Source organism: Chrysemys picta, chromosome 9 (assembly GCF_011386835.1).
Source record: "Chrysemys picta bellii isolate R12L10 chromosome 9, ASM1138683v2, whole genome shotgun sequence".
NCBI lineage: Eukaryota > Metazoa > Chordata > Testudines > Emydidae > Chrysemys > Chrysemys picta.
The window spans coordinates 4,264,688-4,281,182 of NC_088799.1; the positions used below are offsets into that span (position 1 = coordinate 4,264,688).

General features: G+C 48.9%; 1 protein-coding gene across 19 annotated transcripts in view; it reads right to left on the reverse strand.

Annotated features, from left to right (window-relative positions):
* LPP (LIM domain containing preferred translocation partner in lipoma) overlaps positions 1–16,495 on the reverse strand; it is a 438,751-nt gene that overhangs the window by 258,962 nt on the left and 163,294 nt on the right. For 18 of the 19 annotated variants that reach the window (XR_010590535.1, XM_065557534.1, XM_065557541.1 and 15 more), the window contains one exon: positions 4,342–4,543. Coding sequence is in view for 18 of the 19 variants with exons in the window: in XM_065557534.1 (XP_065413606.1) it covers positions 4,342–4,534 (193 nt within the window). In the remaining variant the exon portion in view is untranslated. Of the gene's footprint in view, positions 1–4,341; positions 4,544–12,359; positions 12,462–16,495 lie in introns of all 19 variants that reach the window. The other variant, XM_065557544.1, reaches the window with a different exon arrangement.

A 16,495-nucleotide genomic window follows, 5' to 3' on the forward strand; every position in this document is an offset into this window, starting at 1 on the left:
AGAAAAGGAACACTCAGAAGTTGGTTCCATTAAAGAAAGTCTGACGATCACTGAGCCTTTCTGCTAAGATCCTGCTTTAAACAGTGCACGGATGTGCTGCACAGAACGAAGAAAAAGGCCAGTTGGAGACACTAGTGCATGGGGGAAGCAGTACCAAATCGAACATGCCGTGATGCAGTGACTTCTGCTCATGTTTTCCAGACCTTAGAACAGGTAACATCGAACAAGAAAAGTCCTGACCTACATCTGTAACAGCTGTCACTCCTCCTCTGAGAAACTAAACACAACAGCACAAATACCCAATAGCTACTGAGGGCCAGGTTTTCCAAAGAACTCAGCTCCCAGTTAGGCATCAAAACAAAAGCGCTCAGTACTTTGGCTTTTGCCCCTTTTGGAAATCAGGCCGTAAGCGTCACGATAGGGAAAGCTGGAGCTGGACACCTTTGAAAATCTGGCCCATATTGTGGCGGTTTATTACTTGAAAATCTGGCCCGGTGTTTGTAGGCCCTATAGAAACACAACAGCATGCGGCCTCTGCTACGCAGCAGAAATGGAACAAGCCCAGGAATCAGAACTGTGGTCTTGTCTATTCTTCTGTTTCTAATGGTACTCAGAGGCACCAGGTAGGGTCAGTGCCCCCCTGTCTCTGTCCCAATGAGCTAACAAATCTAGTTTAAAACAAGACACAACGAGACAGTATCATAACCTGCCCCAGGGAAGGCAGAGTGTTACAACGACCCCCTTACATAGTCTAAAACATTACAATGGTATTTTTAAAACAGGCTCATTCTACTTTTTTTGTTTAGCTTTTGTTTCCCTTTTTAATCATTGTTTATAGATCATTTTAAAATTCTATCTATTTCTGCCTAATATATTTTAATAGCTTCCCCTGACACCCCCACTTTTTGTAACTGGGGGCAGGAGAGTTGGGTATGAGGGAAAGGCAGAGCTCAGGTCGGGAAGCACCGTGTAATCGAAAGAGGATAGAACACTAAATGTCAACAAAAAGTATCCAAGTGCAAGTGGAGGGGCCAAAGGTTTGATTGGAAGGCAACATGGTGTCATGTCACGGCCACTTTCCATGTCCTGCAGAGAGGCCTTTGGGCCCCAGGGCTTTACTCCGGCAACTTTCATCAGCACTTTCAATTCACTCAAGAAAAACACAGGCCGATCAGCGGAAAAAGGTCCAGGCTGTACAAGTGACACATCTTAAAAGAGATGTTCGCCCCGAGGACGTGGCTTCCCCAATGCTACAAGCGACAATCTGGAGAAACTAGTAAAGAGCATGTGCTGATAATGCCCCTGCAGCCGCTTTTAAATGGGCAATTGATTTTAATGACACGGATCTGGCAGCAGCTGCTGTGCGAGGGCATGATTTGTGCAGCTACGTCTGTACCACTACAGCCTTAGGACACGGTTCTGCAATCTTCCACTTGCGCTAGATCCCTTTGCTTCCAGTCACCTTTAGCAGAATGACTTTGTAAACTGCACTTCTTCTCAAGCCTTAAGAAAATTAAACACCCCTGTGAAGTTATTTGGGGGCAGGGAGTGAGAGACTTAATATACCAGAGTCCAAACGGGAAGTGCAGCTCTCGAGTTTCCAGTTTCACAGCTAAGGAGAAAGAGGCGTATATGGGAATGGAAGAACAAATTCAGACAAGGTAACTGGGCGGGCTTCTTTGCACAGGCAGCCATCAGGCGTCCCCAGTGCCTCCCAGGCTAGATTGTTGCAACAAAAACAAATCAAGGTCATTGAGGAAACAGTTAGGGAGCATTGCTGAGACAATGGAGCAATAAAAAGGGAATGAAGCATTATGGGCTAAATATTCTGTAATGGCCCCGCCTTCTCTCCTGGATCCCAGAAGTCTAGCCTTCTTAAATTCAGATACAGTTGAGCTAATGGGTTTGGACGGGCTGGCTGTTGGCAGGACTTCAGCAAGCTGTGTATCACACCACATCCCTGAATAGCTCTTCCTCAGCACCATTAGCCTTCCGGGCTCCTCGAATGACCATGTGATCTCCAAGACGAGACGTCGTCCCAATGCTGAGAAATGCTGAGTGTCTCCTACAAGGTGCTGTGTACACTCATCTCAGTGGCTTCAATGGGACTGCCTTGCGAGTTTCACCCTGGGCAGGACCGGGTCCAAAGAGAAGTGGTATTCCACAGGGAAAGAGTCATGCCACATGTCTCAGATCTGAGCGTTAATCACAGGAAGCTTCCCTCCCCTTATCAGTTCCTCCCTCCCCAAAACCCAAGAGCCACATGGTACAAAAGACATGAGAGAAGAAGATAATATCTCTCTCCCATCCAATCACCCACTTCCCCAGCAACTCCAGTGGAAAACTTCTTCTCACTTGATGTTTTTCCCTCTCTCTCTCTCACCCATGTCTTGTCAATGGATGCAACAGAATGAGTGAAGTCTACCGTTTGAGGGATCCTTTTTCACTTTTTACACTCTCTTTTTTAGTTTTCCTTTTCTACTTTGCAACCTTTAAAAACTTCTCCAACTTTTGAAAAGCTAGAGTGTCAAAACTCTGCTGTTCCAACTTTTCAAAAGTTAGGGATGTTTTTGAAAAGTCCAGAGTGGCAGAGCTTCCGAGCTTCATTTTTTATTTGTTTGTTTGGGTTTTTTTGTTTTTCTTTAGCTGCTCCATAACTTTTCCCAAACTGGAGAAATTTAGAAAACTTACGCCGGGGGGGGGGGGGAGGGAAAAACTGACTCATGAACCATCCCCCTCTCCCTCCAAGACATGATTCATTTGATTGCACTCTGAGGAAGACAGAAAGGAAAGGGGATCCAGAAAATGCAAAACCCGGAAATTAAAAACTGAATTTTTCCAGTTTTGAAAAACCAAATCAAAATGAAATTTTTGTTTCCTTTTGTGGTTTTCCCACATAGAATTGAAAAAATGTACAGGAAAAACCCCTCGCATTTTTCAACCTGCTGGAGTCCCATCTCTCACAAATTACAACCAAGACGACCTGAAGAAGAGCTTTGTGCATCTCAGAAGCCTGTCTCTTTCAGCAACAGAAGTTGGTCCAATAAAAGATATCACCTCCCCCACCTTATCTCTCTATTACGATCAATGGAAGTCTTGCCACTGACCCTCCTTGACCAATTCAGAAGTTTGGAGGAGCTTCATCTGACAAGTGACAGGGGCTGAGCCCCGGAGGATCTCTCAGTTGAGTGTCCCTCATTTTGGAACTTCCGCGTTCTGCTGGTTGGGTCTACAAGACACCAAGCTTCAGAGCATCACGATTCAGCATGTGGGCCAAGTATCTGATAGAGTGTGTTAAACGTAGGGTGTTTATAAAGTGGTAGGTGGAGGAGTGCCAAAGTATCTGTGGTTGTTGTTATGTCCTGTTAGGCCATGTGAGTTCAGGTTTTGTTTTAATTATATAATTAAGGGGGGGAGGGACGGAGGGATAGCTTAGTGGTTTGAGCATTGGCCTGCTAAACCCAGGGTTGTGAGTTCAATCCTTGAGGGGGCCATTTACAGATCTGGGGCAAAAATCTGTCTGGGAATCACTCCTGCTTTGAGCAGGGGGTTGGACTAGATGACCTCCTGAGGTCTTCCAACCCTGATATTCTATGATTCTATAACGTGTCCAGATGCTGTTGCAACAGTCATATGAATATCCAAATAAATAATTATTCATTTAAAATATTAATTCTTAAGAATTTGGGGTACTGGAGGAGCCGTAATCCTGAATTCATCCAACTGGTTGGACAGCAGTTCTGCCAACAACTTGCCCTATCATCCTGCCACATCCCCAGACCTAGTACTTTGCCTGGTACTTCCCACGGAGCTAGCGCACAAGCCCTAACCGTCCCCCAGACACTGCAATTTCTTCTGGAGCACGTCGTCTTTGGATCAGCCCAAGTGGTTACACACCAAATGCATGAACACCTTGAAAGGAATGGCCTTAGAAAGTGAATGTCGGCATCAACTGTTAAGAAAATAAGAGGGGGCCCAAAATGATTTTTTTTTGTTTTTAAATAACGTGAGGATAGCTGGAAGGCACACGCTCCAAAGCTACCCCAAGATTTTCATTTGAACTGCTCTGTAACCAGGTAACCTCAAAGAAGGTATCGGTAATCTAGAGTAACTCATGAGCATATAGCATAAGGGGTAATTCCCCTAAATCAGATCTATAGAATGGGTGAAATTCACTCCCGGGCAGACACACACACAACACGCGCAGGACTTGGCGGTGAAAACACGGCATGCTGGCCCACAGCCCAGGGGTCAGTTTCACCAGGGAAACGCCCTTGTATTTCGCAGCGATCGCATGGAGAACTCCCCATGCCATCAAGCTCCTTTTCACAGGTTTCTTACCATCACTCCCCGGCTGTTTGTATGGATTGTACTTTGGCTTTGGAGCAACAACTGGGGCAAATTTCTTTGGCGACTGCTGCGTGGACACAGAGATGCTGGGGGTCCCAAAAGCGTGCGTGGTCTCCATTCTCGCAGTGACGTGTCCGACGGGTTCGTTGGTGTTCTTTGGCGGCAGCCATGATGGGTGGGACATGGTTCAGATCTGGGGAAGGATGAGAAGAAAAAAAAACACCATGCACATTAGGTTTTTAAATTGGGAGAGGGGAGAAAAAACCCTAGGAACTTCTTTTTATTTACCTGTAAAATACAAATACACAAAAACCTGTGTGTGTGTGTGTGTGTGAAGGTTTCTCTTTATGGCTTGGCATATGAATTTGCCTATTTATCCCTACAACAGTATGTCAGAGGCAGCAGCTTTGCCCTCTCAGCAAAGAGAGCTAGGATGGAGCTGAATCCCACCCACCCCCCTTACTCTGAGAGGTAGATTCATAGATTCTAGGACTGGAAGGGACCTCGAGAGGTCATCGAGTCCAGTCCCCTGCCCGCATGGCAGGACCAAATACTGTCTAGACCATCCCTGATAGACATATAGATTCATAGATTCTAGGACTGGAGGTAGGCCTCCTCCCCAGATCAAAGGTATGATCAGAGGCGTGCTGGCAGGACAGTGGGGGAGGAATCGGCTCCACCTCCCTTTTGAGTTTCAAACAGGGGTTCTCAGCATGATGGTTGCTTCCAATTCCACAACCCATTCAAATCTTAGCCTCCAGAGTAAGGCTGCCACAAAGCGGGACCACTAATGAAACTGTGCTGATGATTTCCCTGCTGTGAAGGAGGGCTTGGAAAATCTCTGCGTGCCTCAGTAAAATGGGGATAAAACTGCCCTAACTTTGCAAGGATGCTGTGAGGATACATTCCGCAGCGTCAGTGAGGTGCTCAGATACCATGGTGAAGAGTGCCCATACAGACTGATGGGGGCTTTTGAAAATTTCACCTTAAAGAGCCTTACTCCCATATTCAAAGCTCATTCAGGCCCTAAGCAGCCACAATCCCATTGACTTTCAAGGAAACTTCTCAGGCCGACATTTTCAAAAACAACTAATTTTGGACGCCTCTGTTTTTGGACATCCAACTCAAGACACTGTCAAGCATGCTGATTTTCAGAAAGCGCTGGACACCCACCCTCTGAAAATCAGGCCCCTTCCGGGGGCCTCGACTTGGACACATGAAAACTGAGGCAAACAAAATCACTAGTTATTTATGTAATTCTTGGCTTTAGGCTCCTAAGTCTCTAAATCACTTCTGAAAACCAGATTTAGATGCTTTGAAAAAATTGACTCAGAAACATCCGTCCACTAGGGACTGCACTGAAACCAACCAATGCATTTCCACACAGGCCATCAAACAGCCATCCGATGTCAATGACTTTTAGTCATTATCTATCTAAGATGAATGTGAACAATGGCAAGGCGGTAAAGGCCACATATTCCTTTACTAGTCCCCTGTGACATCCACTCTCTCAGTACTGAAGGGGTTAATTCATTTTGCATCCACTGCCTGCCTTCACTTCAGCCCCACGTACTCTTGTTTAGGTTAGGAGAATTCCACCAGGCAACAAAACCCCAGCAGGCTCGGGAGACTGGATGTGAAGAGGTTTCCTTTGATCAACTAAAGCAGAAAGCATGGGAAGAATCCGCGCAGGAAGACGACAGAGCCAGGGACAACATTATCTGATCACTGTTGTGAAAAAACACCTCCAGCTGTGAACGGCGAGACAACCGAGTCTCTGGCAGGATTTGCAGAGAGAGCTGCTCTCCCATCGCATTCCGACGGGGCTGGTGCATGAGGGCAGTTCTAGCTCCCGCAGATGAATGTATTAATTGGTGAGAACTGTCCACGGAGTGCGGGGGAGTGAATGCTGCCAGGTGCGCAAGCCCGTAGAGAGAAATGATTACTGAACTCTGCAGGGCTGCAGCGCTCTCACCACTCTGACACAGCTCTGCGGTCGCACGCACAGAAATCCATGCGAATGTCTCTCACGGAGAGGTTTTCCTAAGCCAGGAGTGGCCATCACAAATCACCTGTTGAAGGTCAGCAGCTGGAATCTGAAGGAAAATGGGCAGCTGCTTCTGCCATCTACCACCGCCGCTGGAGACCAAACATCTCCTCACGGACTCCGCTGTAGAGCCCAGCTGCCGTACCCCACGCCCTGCCGACACAGGCACATTCTTGGCGCTGCGAAGTGAAAACTTCCGTCACATGCCCCTCACATTCCGCACATGGATGCACATGGCTCTAAGGAAATGTTTCAGCAGCATGGTGATACACCTGGACACACATTGAAGCCTGTCCTAACTTGATCATCTAGACTTCACTCTTCAGAATATACTTCTAAAGATTAGTATAATGGGGACCAGGTGTGCCAAGCTTTAGGACCCTGAGTGCGGGGGGATGCAGAGTTACTTTGCTGACTCACCACAGCAGGCAGAACAGCTGCATCTCACTATTTCCCCCGAGAAGCATAAAAAGCAGAGTCCACCTAAGAGGCAATAGGTGATAGAGGGGGGAGTCCTAAAAATACAGCACAGGAAGAAGCCCAGGCTTGTCCTGTGTTTGTAAGCACAGTCCAACCTCGGGGAGTTGCTATTTGAGAATACATGTGTTTTTGCAGTGGTGGGCAATAGAAGGGGGACCGGCCTATTCACACCAGTGCCTTTCTAAAATTAACTTAGCAATTAGAATTGTATTTATTACGGTCATGGATTATTTATTCCAGACAGCAACAACTCCCTGTGTGAGGAGTTAATTCCACTGAGAGACTGGTTGGCCAGGATAATCTTGTGATCAAAGCACAGGGTAGAGTTGGGGATCTAGGTTCTACCCCTGCCTCTACCATAAACCCCCTGTGGGACCTGCACCAATCCATTTCACTGCTGTGTGCCTCATTTTCCACATCCTGGATCTAAATGTTCAGTCCATAGTTTCCCTCCCAGCCAAGGGCTCGCACCCAACTTAATCCAGCCAACACAGAAATCGCCCCCAATAAGGGGAGACCCACCACTGATGGAGAAATAAAACATCACAGGCCGGCTGGTTCAATGAGTGCTGTGGACCTGGCAGGAACTACGCAGTTCTAAAAGAAGATAGCCGTAGCGCCGCAGGTGCCTCTGAACTGACTCTGAATGTTATGCTCCCTAGTGGAGCTGCTGAGATGCCGCACACAACACAATTCACACCAGCAACAACTCTCCGGGGCAGAGCCCCAGCGAACCAGGTGACCACCCTCCACCCCTTGCTTCTTGGTCTCATCTTACCAGATGACAGCATCATTCTGAAAGCAAGAAATGGAAGGCAGGTCCACCCGCGAGGCCAGAGAGGAAATCCCACTCACCACTCCTCGCTATCCTGCTACCTGCTGTTCCCAGCGCCGGGGTTTACGGAACCAGAAACAAGTTCTCACGGAAACGAAGATGATCCCCCTCCTCTTCCCACATCCCCCCCATCTCCAGATCAGAGCGATCAAAGCACGCTAACAGCCTGCGTGCAAAGAAGGGACAGCAGAGCAGCCCCTCGGCCAGGAGGGCTAATCAACCGCACTGTGCACTGTTGAAGGTGCCCTGGAGTTTAATTCCAACTGGGCTGGGCGGGGAATGCTCAGCATTTACATGGCATCTGGAATATGGCACATCCCAGAGCACAGCGCCCCCTAGCACCACACGGGGGCATTATCTCACTACAGACACCGCAACAAGTGTACCCACAAAGCTGTTCAAGCTACTTCCTACAACACCTGATTCGTCTCCCACCCACACAGTGACATGACCCAAGGAGCCTATGCCATCTGAGAGATTCACAACACGACGTAGCATGGGCTGAAGGGCCAAATTAGTAATGCCAATCTCAGCAGCAGCGAGTGCAGTGCGCTGAGCAAAACAGCGACGGAACCTTGCAATTAATGAGCCTCAAGACTAGAACATATTAATGGCCAATTTGGGAACCCAGCGACCGCACTGGTGTATCTCAGCCACTCGTTCTGAGCCTGTGCGTGACCCTGGCTCTCCTAGTCTCGAAAGTATTTTTCTGATATTTTTATTATTTCCCTTTTAGTCTTTTCTGTTCCTCCTTTGTCCTCGCTCATCTTCTCCTGTGTATTTTTTTCTCTCCTCTCGATCTATGCCAGTTAAGATGTCCCACACAAGTTCCCTTTTCCCAGCTCCAGTACTTAGATCGACTTACCGTGGTGTCTTCACCGCAGTGAGTCGACTGCTGCCGCTCCCCCGTCGACCGTGCTTGCACCTCTCGCGGCGCTGGAGTACAGGAGTCAACGGGAGAGGGCTCGGGGGTCGATTTATCACGTCTAGACTAGACGCGATAAATCAATCCCCGCTGGATCGATCACTGCCCGCCGATCCGGCGGGTAGTGTAGACATACCCTAAGACAAGCAAAATTCATCCACTCACGTTGCAAGTCTCACAAAATACAAAAAGGAAAATGATTGACTCAGCAGCTAAAACCAAACTTTGCTTTTTTAAAATGCACATGTTAGTGTGACCGGTTAAATGGGCAACAAGAGGACAGGTGCAGTGCAGGATAAGCGGACAGCCCCACCTCTCCCTCAGTGCTTCTCAATCTTGACCTATAAAACTTCTACTAGTCCAGGTACAGCCCCTACGTGAACACTGTAGATGCACCGCAATCCTACTCTGCCACACCCTGCCAATGGTGTCAACCACGCAGTCATTTCACAATGGAGACCAAAAACAAAAATGGCACCACTGGGGCTTATAACTTAATGCTGATAATGTAAACCCCACCAAATCCATAACCCTAACCAAATGTGAGTTGGATCAGCCCATTAAGCCCACCATCGCATCTCGTGAACATGAAACTAAGTCCTACATTCAGCTCAGACCTTCTCACACCTACTCACCAGATCAGATTTTTTTTCCCAGCAAGTGAGAATATACACCCCGAAAAATCCGAGATTAGCATCAATGCCTAACTATGAGGTTAGCGATTCATGCTTCCTACAGATGCATCTCCAAACACTTCACTGAATTAGTAATAGTTACAGAAGTGATTTTTTGCCTGCTTTAGTTTTATGCAAACTGCACGTTTTTTAATAGCTCAATAATAGGTAGGTGCAGGACTTCACAAGGGGATAGAGAAATCAGTGGTGAAAGAAATGAGACACTAAGAGGAGGAGAGAGAGGGGGCCCCATGTATGACAAGAGAGAGGAGGTTACAGGGGCAGGGGCAGAGGGAGACAAGGCACCGGAACGGTGGAAGCAGCAAAAGGAGCATTAAGATGGATGGCATGGCAGAACATGAGCAGTGGCATGAGAGCAGACATGCAGGCAGACGGACAGCGGTGGAGAGCCAAGGCAGCGAGCGCAGATCTGACATTGGAGACAGGAAATCAGTGAAGGAACTCAAAGAGGGGGTGACAGGGTAGAAATGGAAAGGAAGGATGCTGACAATCGTTATTGTCCGTGCCACGCCCCAGGCAGCTTTACACACTCCTAAAGTGAAACACGTCGTGTTCCTCCTTCCAGGCTACCGTCATTTTCAGTGAACCACCATCAGACTCGCTATGAATCCCTGTGGCTCTCTACTACACATCTGCCACCCTGGGGAAACTAACCGCTCTCAAGCACCCTCGGCCTCTCGCTGTCTGAGACAATTATTGCTCATCCCGGGATGACTTCGTGGATTGAGGGCCTGCTTCTGCTGCCACTGAAGTCAACGTCTGGGTCGAAAGACTGAAAAGCGAAGCTGCAGATTACATCTGCTGCGTCCCTGTCAATTCTGCATCAAGAAAATCATTCCGGATTTGTCAGCCAGTTTCCCTTCAGTAAGTCCCTCCTGACAAACTTGAACAAACCAAACCATCCCAAACTTGCCATGTTCTGTCTCCAATTACGCCCCCAACAGCGAGACCCTATCCCCTCCGATTCCTTCCACGGGCTCCCCCTTGGCCAGCATATCAAGTGCAAACTCCTTGCTCTCACATTCAGTGCACTACAAAATACTGCCTTGGCCTCCTATCTTGGTTCCCTCTCTCACACATGCACAGGCCCTCCATTCTGACAGCAATGCTCCAATTATTTCCTTCTCGGCTCCTAACTCTGTGCCTTCTCCCATGGCGTTCTCCATCCATGGAACCCCTCTCGGCAATGCCGGTTTCCCAAACCACTACCTTCTCCTCAGCCAATTCCTGCCTAAAACCCTGCTTCTTCCATCAATTCTAAGGCCAGATGAGGCCATTATGATCATCCCTACTTTGGGTAAAGCAGGCCATAAAATCTCACCCGCTAATTTCTGCATCAAGCCCATAACTTGTGTTTAACTTGACTTGACTTATTATAATGGAGAATCCACCACACCGCTAGGTAAGTTCATCCAATAGTTAATTATCCTCACTGACAAAAGTACACCTTGTTTCTAGTCTGAATTTGTCTAGCTTCACCTTCCAACCACTGGATCTCGTTATGCCTTTTTCAGCTGAATTAAAGCACTGTCTATTATCAGAAATCTCTTCTCTGTGTGGGTACTTGTAGACTACGATCAAAGCACCTCAAACTTCCCTTGGATAAACAAAACAGAGAGCGCTTCCTTAGTCTCTCACTCTACGGCAGGCTTTCCAGACCTTCAAGTATTCTTGTAGCTCTCTGCTGAAACCTTTTCTGAAGTGTGGACACCGGAATCCAACACAGTATTCCAGGACTGGTCACTTAAAATTAAACGGGGGAAAATGGTCAAGTACATCGCAAGTGAAAACTTACAACCAGTCAGCTGGTGCTTTGTTACAGGGCCGGCCGCCTCTTGAGTGCCCCCTCAGAAGTCTGTCTGTCACTCTGAGACACCCTGCCTTCCTCCTCCCGCCTTAGCAGGTGACTACTCCCAATCCTCCTAGCTAGGACAAGTTCCCCTGGTCTCAGGGTCTTCCTTACAGGAGTCTTTAGAGCTTCCCCCTTCTCCCCACAGGTTCCCGCTGCTCCTTCTAGAGGAATACGATCTCTGCAGCCATCAGGGCTGGCTAGCTCCAGGCCCCTCAGCCCTTAAGGGGCAGGCCACCTGTAACTCTGTGAAGCTTGAGGCATTAGGGACCAGACCTCTGCTGGAGGTGGGGAAAGTCAGACTGGATGGGCCAATGGTCTGATCGAATATGGCACTAACCTTAAGTACCAACGATAAGTAACATTAAGAGGAATGTGCAGAATCAAGCAGTGTAGATAAGGAAACTAATTGGCTCCTGTCCTGTCATTCAGACAATCTTAAAGCCATAATTCAGAGAATACTCGCTATAAAAGAATGTAGCGCAACAGGGAACTGGAATTCATCAGTCCCAAGACGAGACCACATTATCTCAAAATGTCAGCCCAGGTATATCAAAGAGCATAACACTGAACAACAACAAAAGCCTGACAAGGTCTGTTTTGCTTTTAATTACTGGATGCCATTCACCGCTGAAAGAAAGCAAAGGGCTAACGTGAAGAGGATCCAAACTCAATTTACCCTCAGATCAGATAAGCAATGGAAGGCTAGAGTACCAATTTGCCTCCACTCGAAAGCGTCAGCACGTTCGTCTCCGACGGAATTGAGACAGGCTGACTCTTCCGTAATGAGACTCTACCCAAATAAGTCTTAATTTCACCTTTCCTTTTGCAACGCAGACCAAATGCTCCTTGGGAGTTGCTGGAGCTGTGGGGGTGTAACAGAACGAAGGATTTGTCCCCAGAGCAAGTAAACTCTTTATGGAAGTCATGGGTGGCATCTCATGGACAGAAATGTTTTGTTTAAACCAATGTTTATTTCTACACCGCCAGCACCATCCTTAATCTAGGCTCTCATTTCCTTCTATGCCTACGCCTCTAATCACCACTCCGTCCTTAAAATCCACCAACACCAGGGAAGCGGAACCTCCCGTCAGCTCACTTATCATGTGGTTTGATACCGAGCTGTAATTTCCCGTACACGTGCAATGCATTCTTTGGACTATCTGTGTGTAACTTACATTGTAAGCTCCTGCAGGCAGGGACTGCCTTATTGGTAGACTCCAGGTGCAGCCGGAAAACCCCACCGTGGCTCTGCTCTGCTAGCATCCAGGGATGGCGTCCTGCCAAGACATGGCCCTTCCGGGTCAACTAACACTCCAAGCAGTACAAGTGTCCCCCCTCCCCTGTTCTCCTAAGTGCCCACAGCCACATTGCAGGTGCACCAGGGGCCACCCACGTACCCTTCCCAGCCTAAGAGACGCTAGATCTAAATCCAACCCTCTACTTGGTCCCCCTCATCCACTAATTCTGTTGAATGCAGAAATCAAGACTGACCGGGGGGGGTGGGGGGGGTCAACCTAAGATACGCAACTTCAGCTACGCAAATAGCATAGCTGAAGTTGGCGTATCTTAGGTCTATTTACCTGGCTGTGAAGACAATGGCAAGTCGACCGCTGCCGCTCCCCCGTCAACTCCGCTTCCACCTCTCGCCGCGGTGGGAGTTCCGGAGTCGATGGCAGAGCGATCGGGGATCGATTTTATTGCATCTACACTAGACGCGATAAATCGATCCCTGATAGATGGATCACTACCCACTGATCCAGCGGGTAGTGTAGACGTGCCCCAAGACACACTGCGTATCTCTCCCCTGCAGCTGGGAGTAAGCCTGCTGAGAGAAGCAGTGTGGACACCGCGGCTCAGGCAGCACCTGGGTGTCTCAAGTTCACCCGACTGCCGGGCCTGAGCTCAGGTGGCTAGCCTGAGCCTGCACCAGAGCCGCAACGTCCACACTGCTTTTTTTGTGCATTAGGTCTAGCCTCACTAGCGTGAATCCGTCTGCCAGCCGCGGTGTAGACAGACCCACTAGGTGCAGATGAGCTGCATAAGAAGGTGCTGTTTTTGTAGTCACTTTTCTGAGAGTACATGAACTTTAACGCAGATTTACTCCTAGCCCCCTTGCTTCTGATCGCTCCCTGAATCTGGGAATTGTTCTTTGTCTGTAGGAGTCGAGTGCTGCTTCGGAGCATTTGCTGTTTCCTTTCTTCAGTCCTTAGCAGCACGTCTCAATGGGAATAAGTTCTCCCTGCCTCTTCTCCAGACCCGGCACACTCTGCAAGTGCTCAGTTACACCTTCTGACCATCCTCCTGAAAGCATCGATGTCCCTCTTCGGCCAAGCAGCACTACTAGAAGCATTCACCCATTTCCAGCATAACCTCCTGGTGTGGGACATCATTCATGAATCTTGGAATTGGAGGAGAAACACACCTACTTAACTCACGTGGTCCCATCCACTTCCAATGCTGGATTATTTCTTACAACAGGGGTGGGCAAACTTTTTGGCCCGAGGGCCACACCTGGGTATGAAAAATTGTGTGGCGGGCCATGAATGCTCACAAAATTGGGGTTGGGGTGCGGGAGGGGGTGAGGGCTCCAGCTGGGGGGGGTGCAAGATCTGGGGTGGGGCCAGAAATTAGGAGTTCAGGGTGCGGGAGGGGGATCAGGGCTGGGGAAGGGGGTTGGGGTGTGGGGGGAATGAGGGCTCCGGCTGGGGTTGGGGATGAGGAGTTTGGGGTGCAGAAGGGTGCTCTAGGCTGGACCAAGGGGTTCGGAGGAAAGGAGGGGGATCAGGGCTGGGGCCGAGAGGTTCGGAGTGTGGAAGGGGGATCAGGGCTGCTGCCCGGGAGGGGATCAGGGATGCAGGTATTTACCTCAAGCAGCTCCTAGAAGCAGCGGCATGTCCCATTTCCGACTCCTATGTGGAGGCGCCACTAGGCGGCTCTGCGCGCTGCCCCGTCCACAGGTGCTGCCCCTGCAGTTCCCATTGGCTGCGGTTCCCGGCCAATGGGAGCTGCGGAAGCAGCACTTGGGGCAGGGGAAGGTGTGGAGCCCCTGGCTGCCCCTACGCATAGGAGCCGGAGGGGAGACATGATGCTGCTTCTGGGAACTGCGTGAAGCAGGGCAAGCCCCAGACTCCGCTCCCCAGCAGAAGCTCGAGGGCCAGATTAAAACGGTTGACGGGCCAGACGCAGCCCACGGGACGTAGTTTGACCACCCCTACCTTACAGTATATTCTCCAGTACCATGTCACTGTGGCTTTAAGTGCCTCAACAACAGGACTTCAACCACAGCACTTAGGAGACTACAGACTTCCACAGATTAAGGCCTTGTCTACACTCCAAAGGGTTTACCAGTATAATTATATTGCTGTGGCTATGCTGGCAAATCCTCGTAATGGAGATGCCGTTTAAACCAGCAAGTGTTTTTTGGGCCAGTATAGCCTATACCAGTTCCCCAAATGAAAGAAGTTATACTGGGGAGATTTTTTGCCCGTATAGCTGCATCTACACTAGGGCTTTTGCCAGCCCAACTTATCAATTGGGGTGTTATTTTTTTTCCACACTCCCAACTGACAGCACAACTTAAGTGCAGGTCAGGCCTAATAGAGGGAGAAAGTCATAGAAGTTACAGGTGGGAAAGAGGGGGCAAGGGGTTGGGGTCCGGGAGGGGACCATCTAACCCATCCTCCTGCATCATATAGTTTGTGTTCGCCGGATACGTGGCATGTAAGATACTGACTTCATACTACATTAGATCTAATCCCCACTGTCATCCCTATTCTGATACTCAGTCCAAACTGTCCTTCCTTTAGTTTCTATCTACAGCCTTGTACACAGTGAAAAAAAATATATTCTTCACCCTTCTTCAAATTAACTATATTAATAGTTTTGAGGGCTACACAGGAGCCATTTGGATTCAACTGCTGCTGAAAACATACAACAAAGCCGAAGACTGAAGCCTTCCTTTTGCAGGCATGTCACATCTCGGTGTCAGAACAAACTATGCTTTGAAAACCCAATAAATTGAACTTGACTGACCCATCTGCATTGGAACAAAAAGAAGCGCAGACTCCCTGGAGATAGATAGATCTAGCTAATCTAATCTGTCTCTAATGAACGTGTCACAGCTCCGCCAGGGAGCAAGCGGATGCCTGACTTCTGCTGTACAAGACAATCCTCAACATGCCCAAACACAATCATATGGAATAAGACGTTAATCTGAGGCCTCGACCGCTTGTGGTCATTAGAGATCCCATGGCAATTGCTGCAAAGTGGACTGACCAGATGTCTTGCCCAAAATGCTGACACAGAGGCAGCAAAGCTCACTGCTGGACCTGAAGGGAAGAGCCAGGACGAGTTTCGTCCAGTTGGTTAGACCTCTCGTACTAGCAAGTTTACCTCCAAACTTGTGGAAAGAATGCCTGAGATCACAGAGAGGAGTTGGAGATGGAAGCCTAATAGATTTATTTATAAAATGACAAGGAATGATGTAAGTCTGGAGGAGGGATAGCTCAGTGGTTTGAGCATTAGTCTACTAAACCTAGGGTTGTGAGTTCAATCCTTGAGGGGGCCGCTTAGGGATCTAGGGTAAAATCAGTACTTGGCCCTGCTAGTGAAGGCAGGGGGCTGGACTTGATGACCTTTCAAGGTCCCTTCCAGTTCTAGGAGATGGGATATCTCCATTAATTTCATTTCAAGTCTGGAGGGTAAAGTCTGGGCAGCTTGAGAAAGGGCCAGGCCAGGTTGAAAGCTCTGGGTGATGGAACAGAAATGTGGTGATCCCAGGGGCTGGAGATGACTGCACACAAGAAAGGATGGGGCAAACTTATTGCTTAGCTGCATGCTGGGTGAAGAAGCAACCAGACCCCAAATCCAACGCAACTACTTGAGGGTTGCATGGGCAGCAACTTTGTGTAGGGCCAAAGTCCAGCTCTTCCCTAGTCCACGGGTCACTTCTTCCCACCTGAGCCCCTCAATATTTTCTCCCCAGCTCTCAGCCATTAACAGGGAGCGAATCCTCTACCCTGCAAACCCCTTCCGTGCTTTCTCCTCCGCAGCACAGCACGACGCCCCCGCTCCTCTCTATATTGCTCCCTTATCATGGAGACACAGGAGGCAGACCCTCTGCTGGTGCAAATGACGTAAATGGTTCCAGGCTGGTTTACATCAGCTGAGGGTCTGACCCAGGGAGGACGAGGGAGACAGAAGCAGCCGGCAGTGGGGAGGGGATGGAGAGCACACAGAGCGTCGTACAGGAAGGGCATTCGCTCCGGGCAATGGCCAAAGAGACAAGAGGAAACCATCCTCCTCAGCGGAG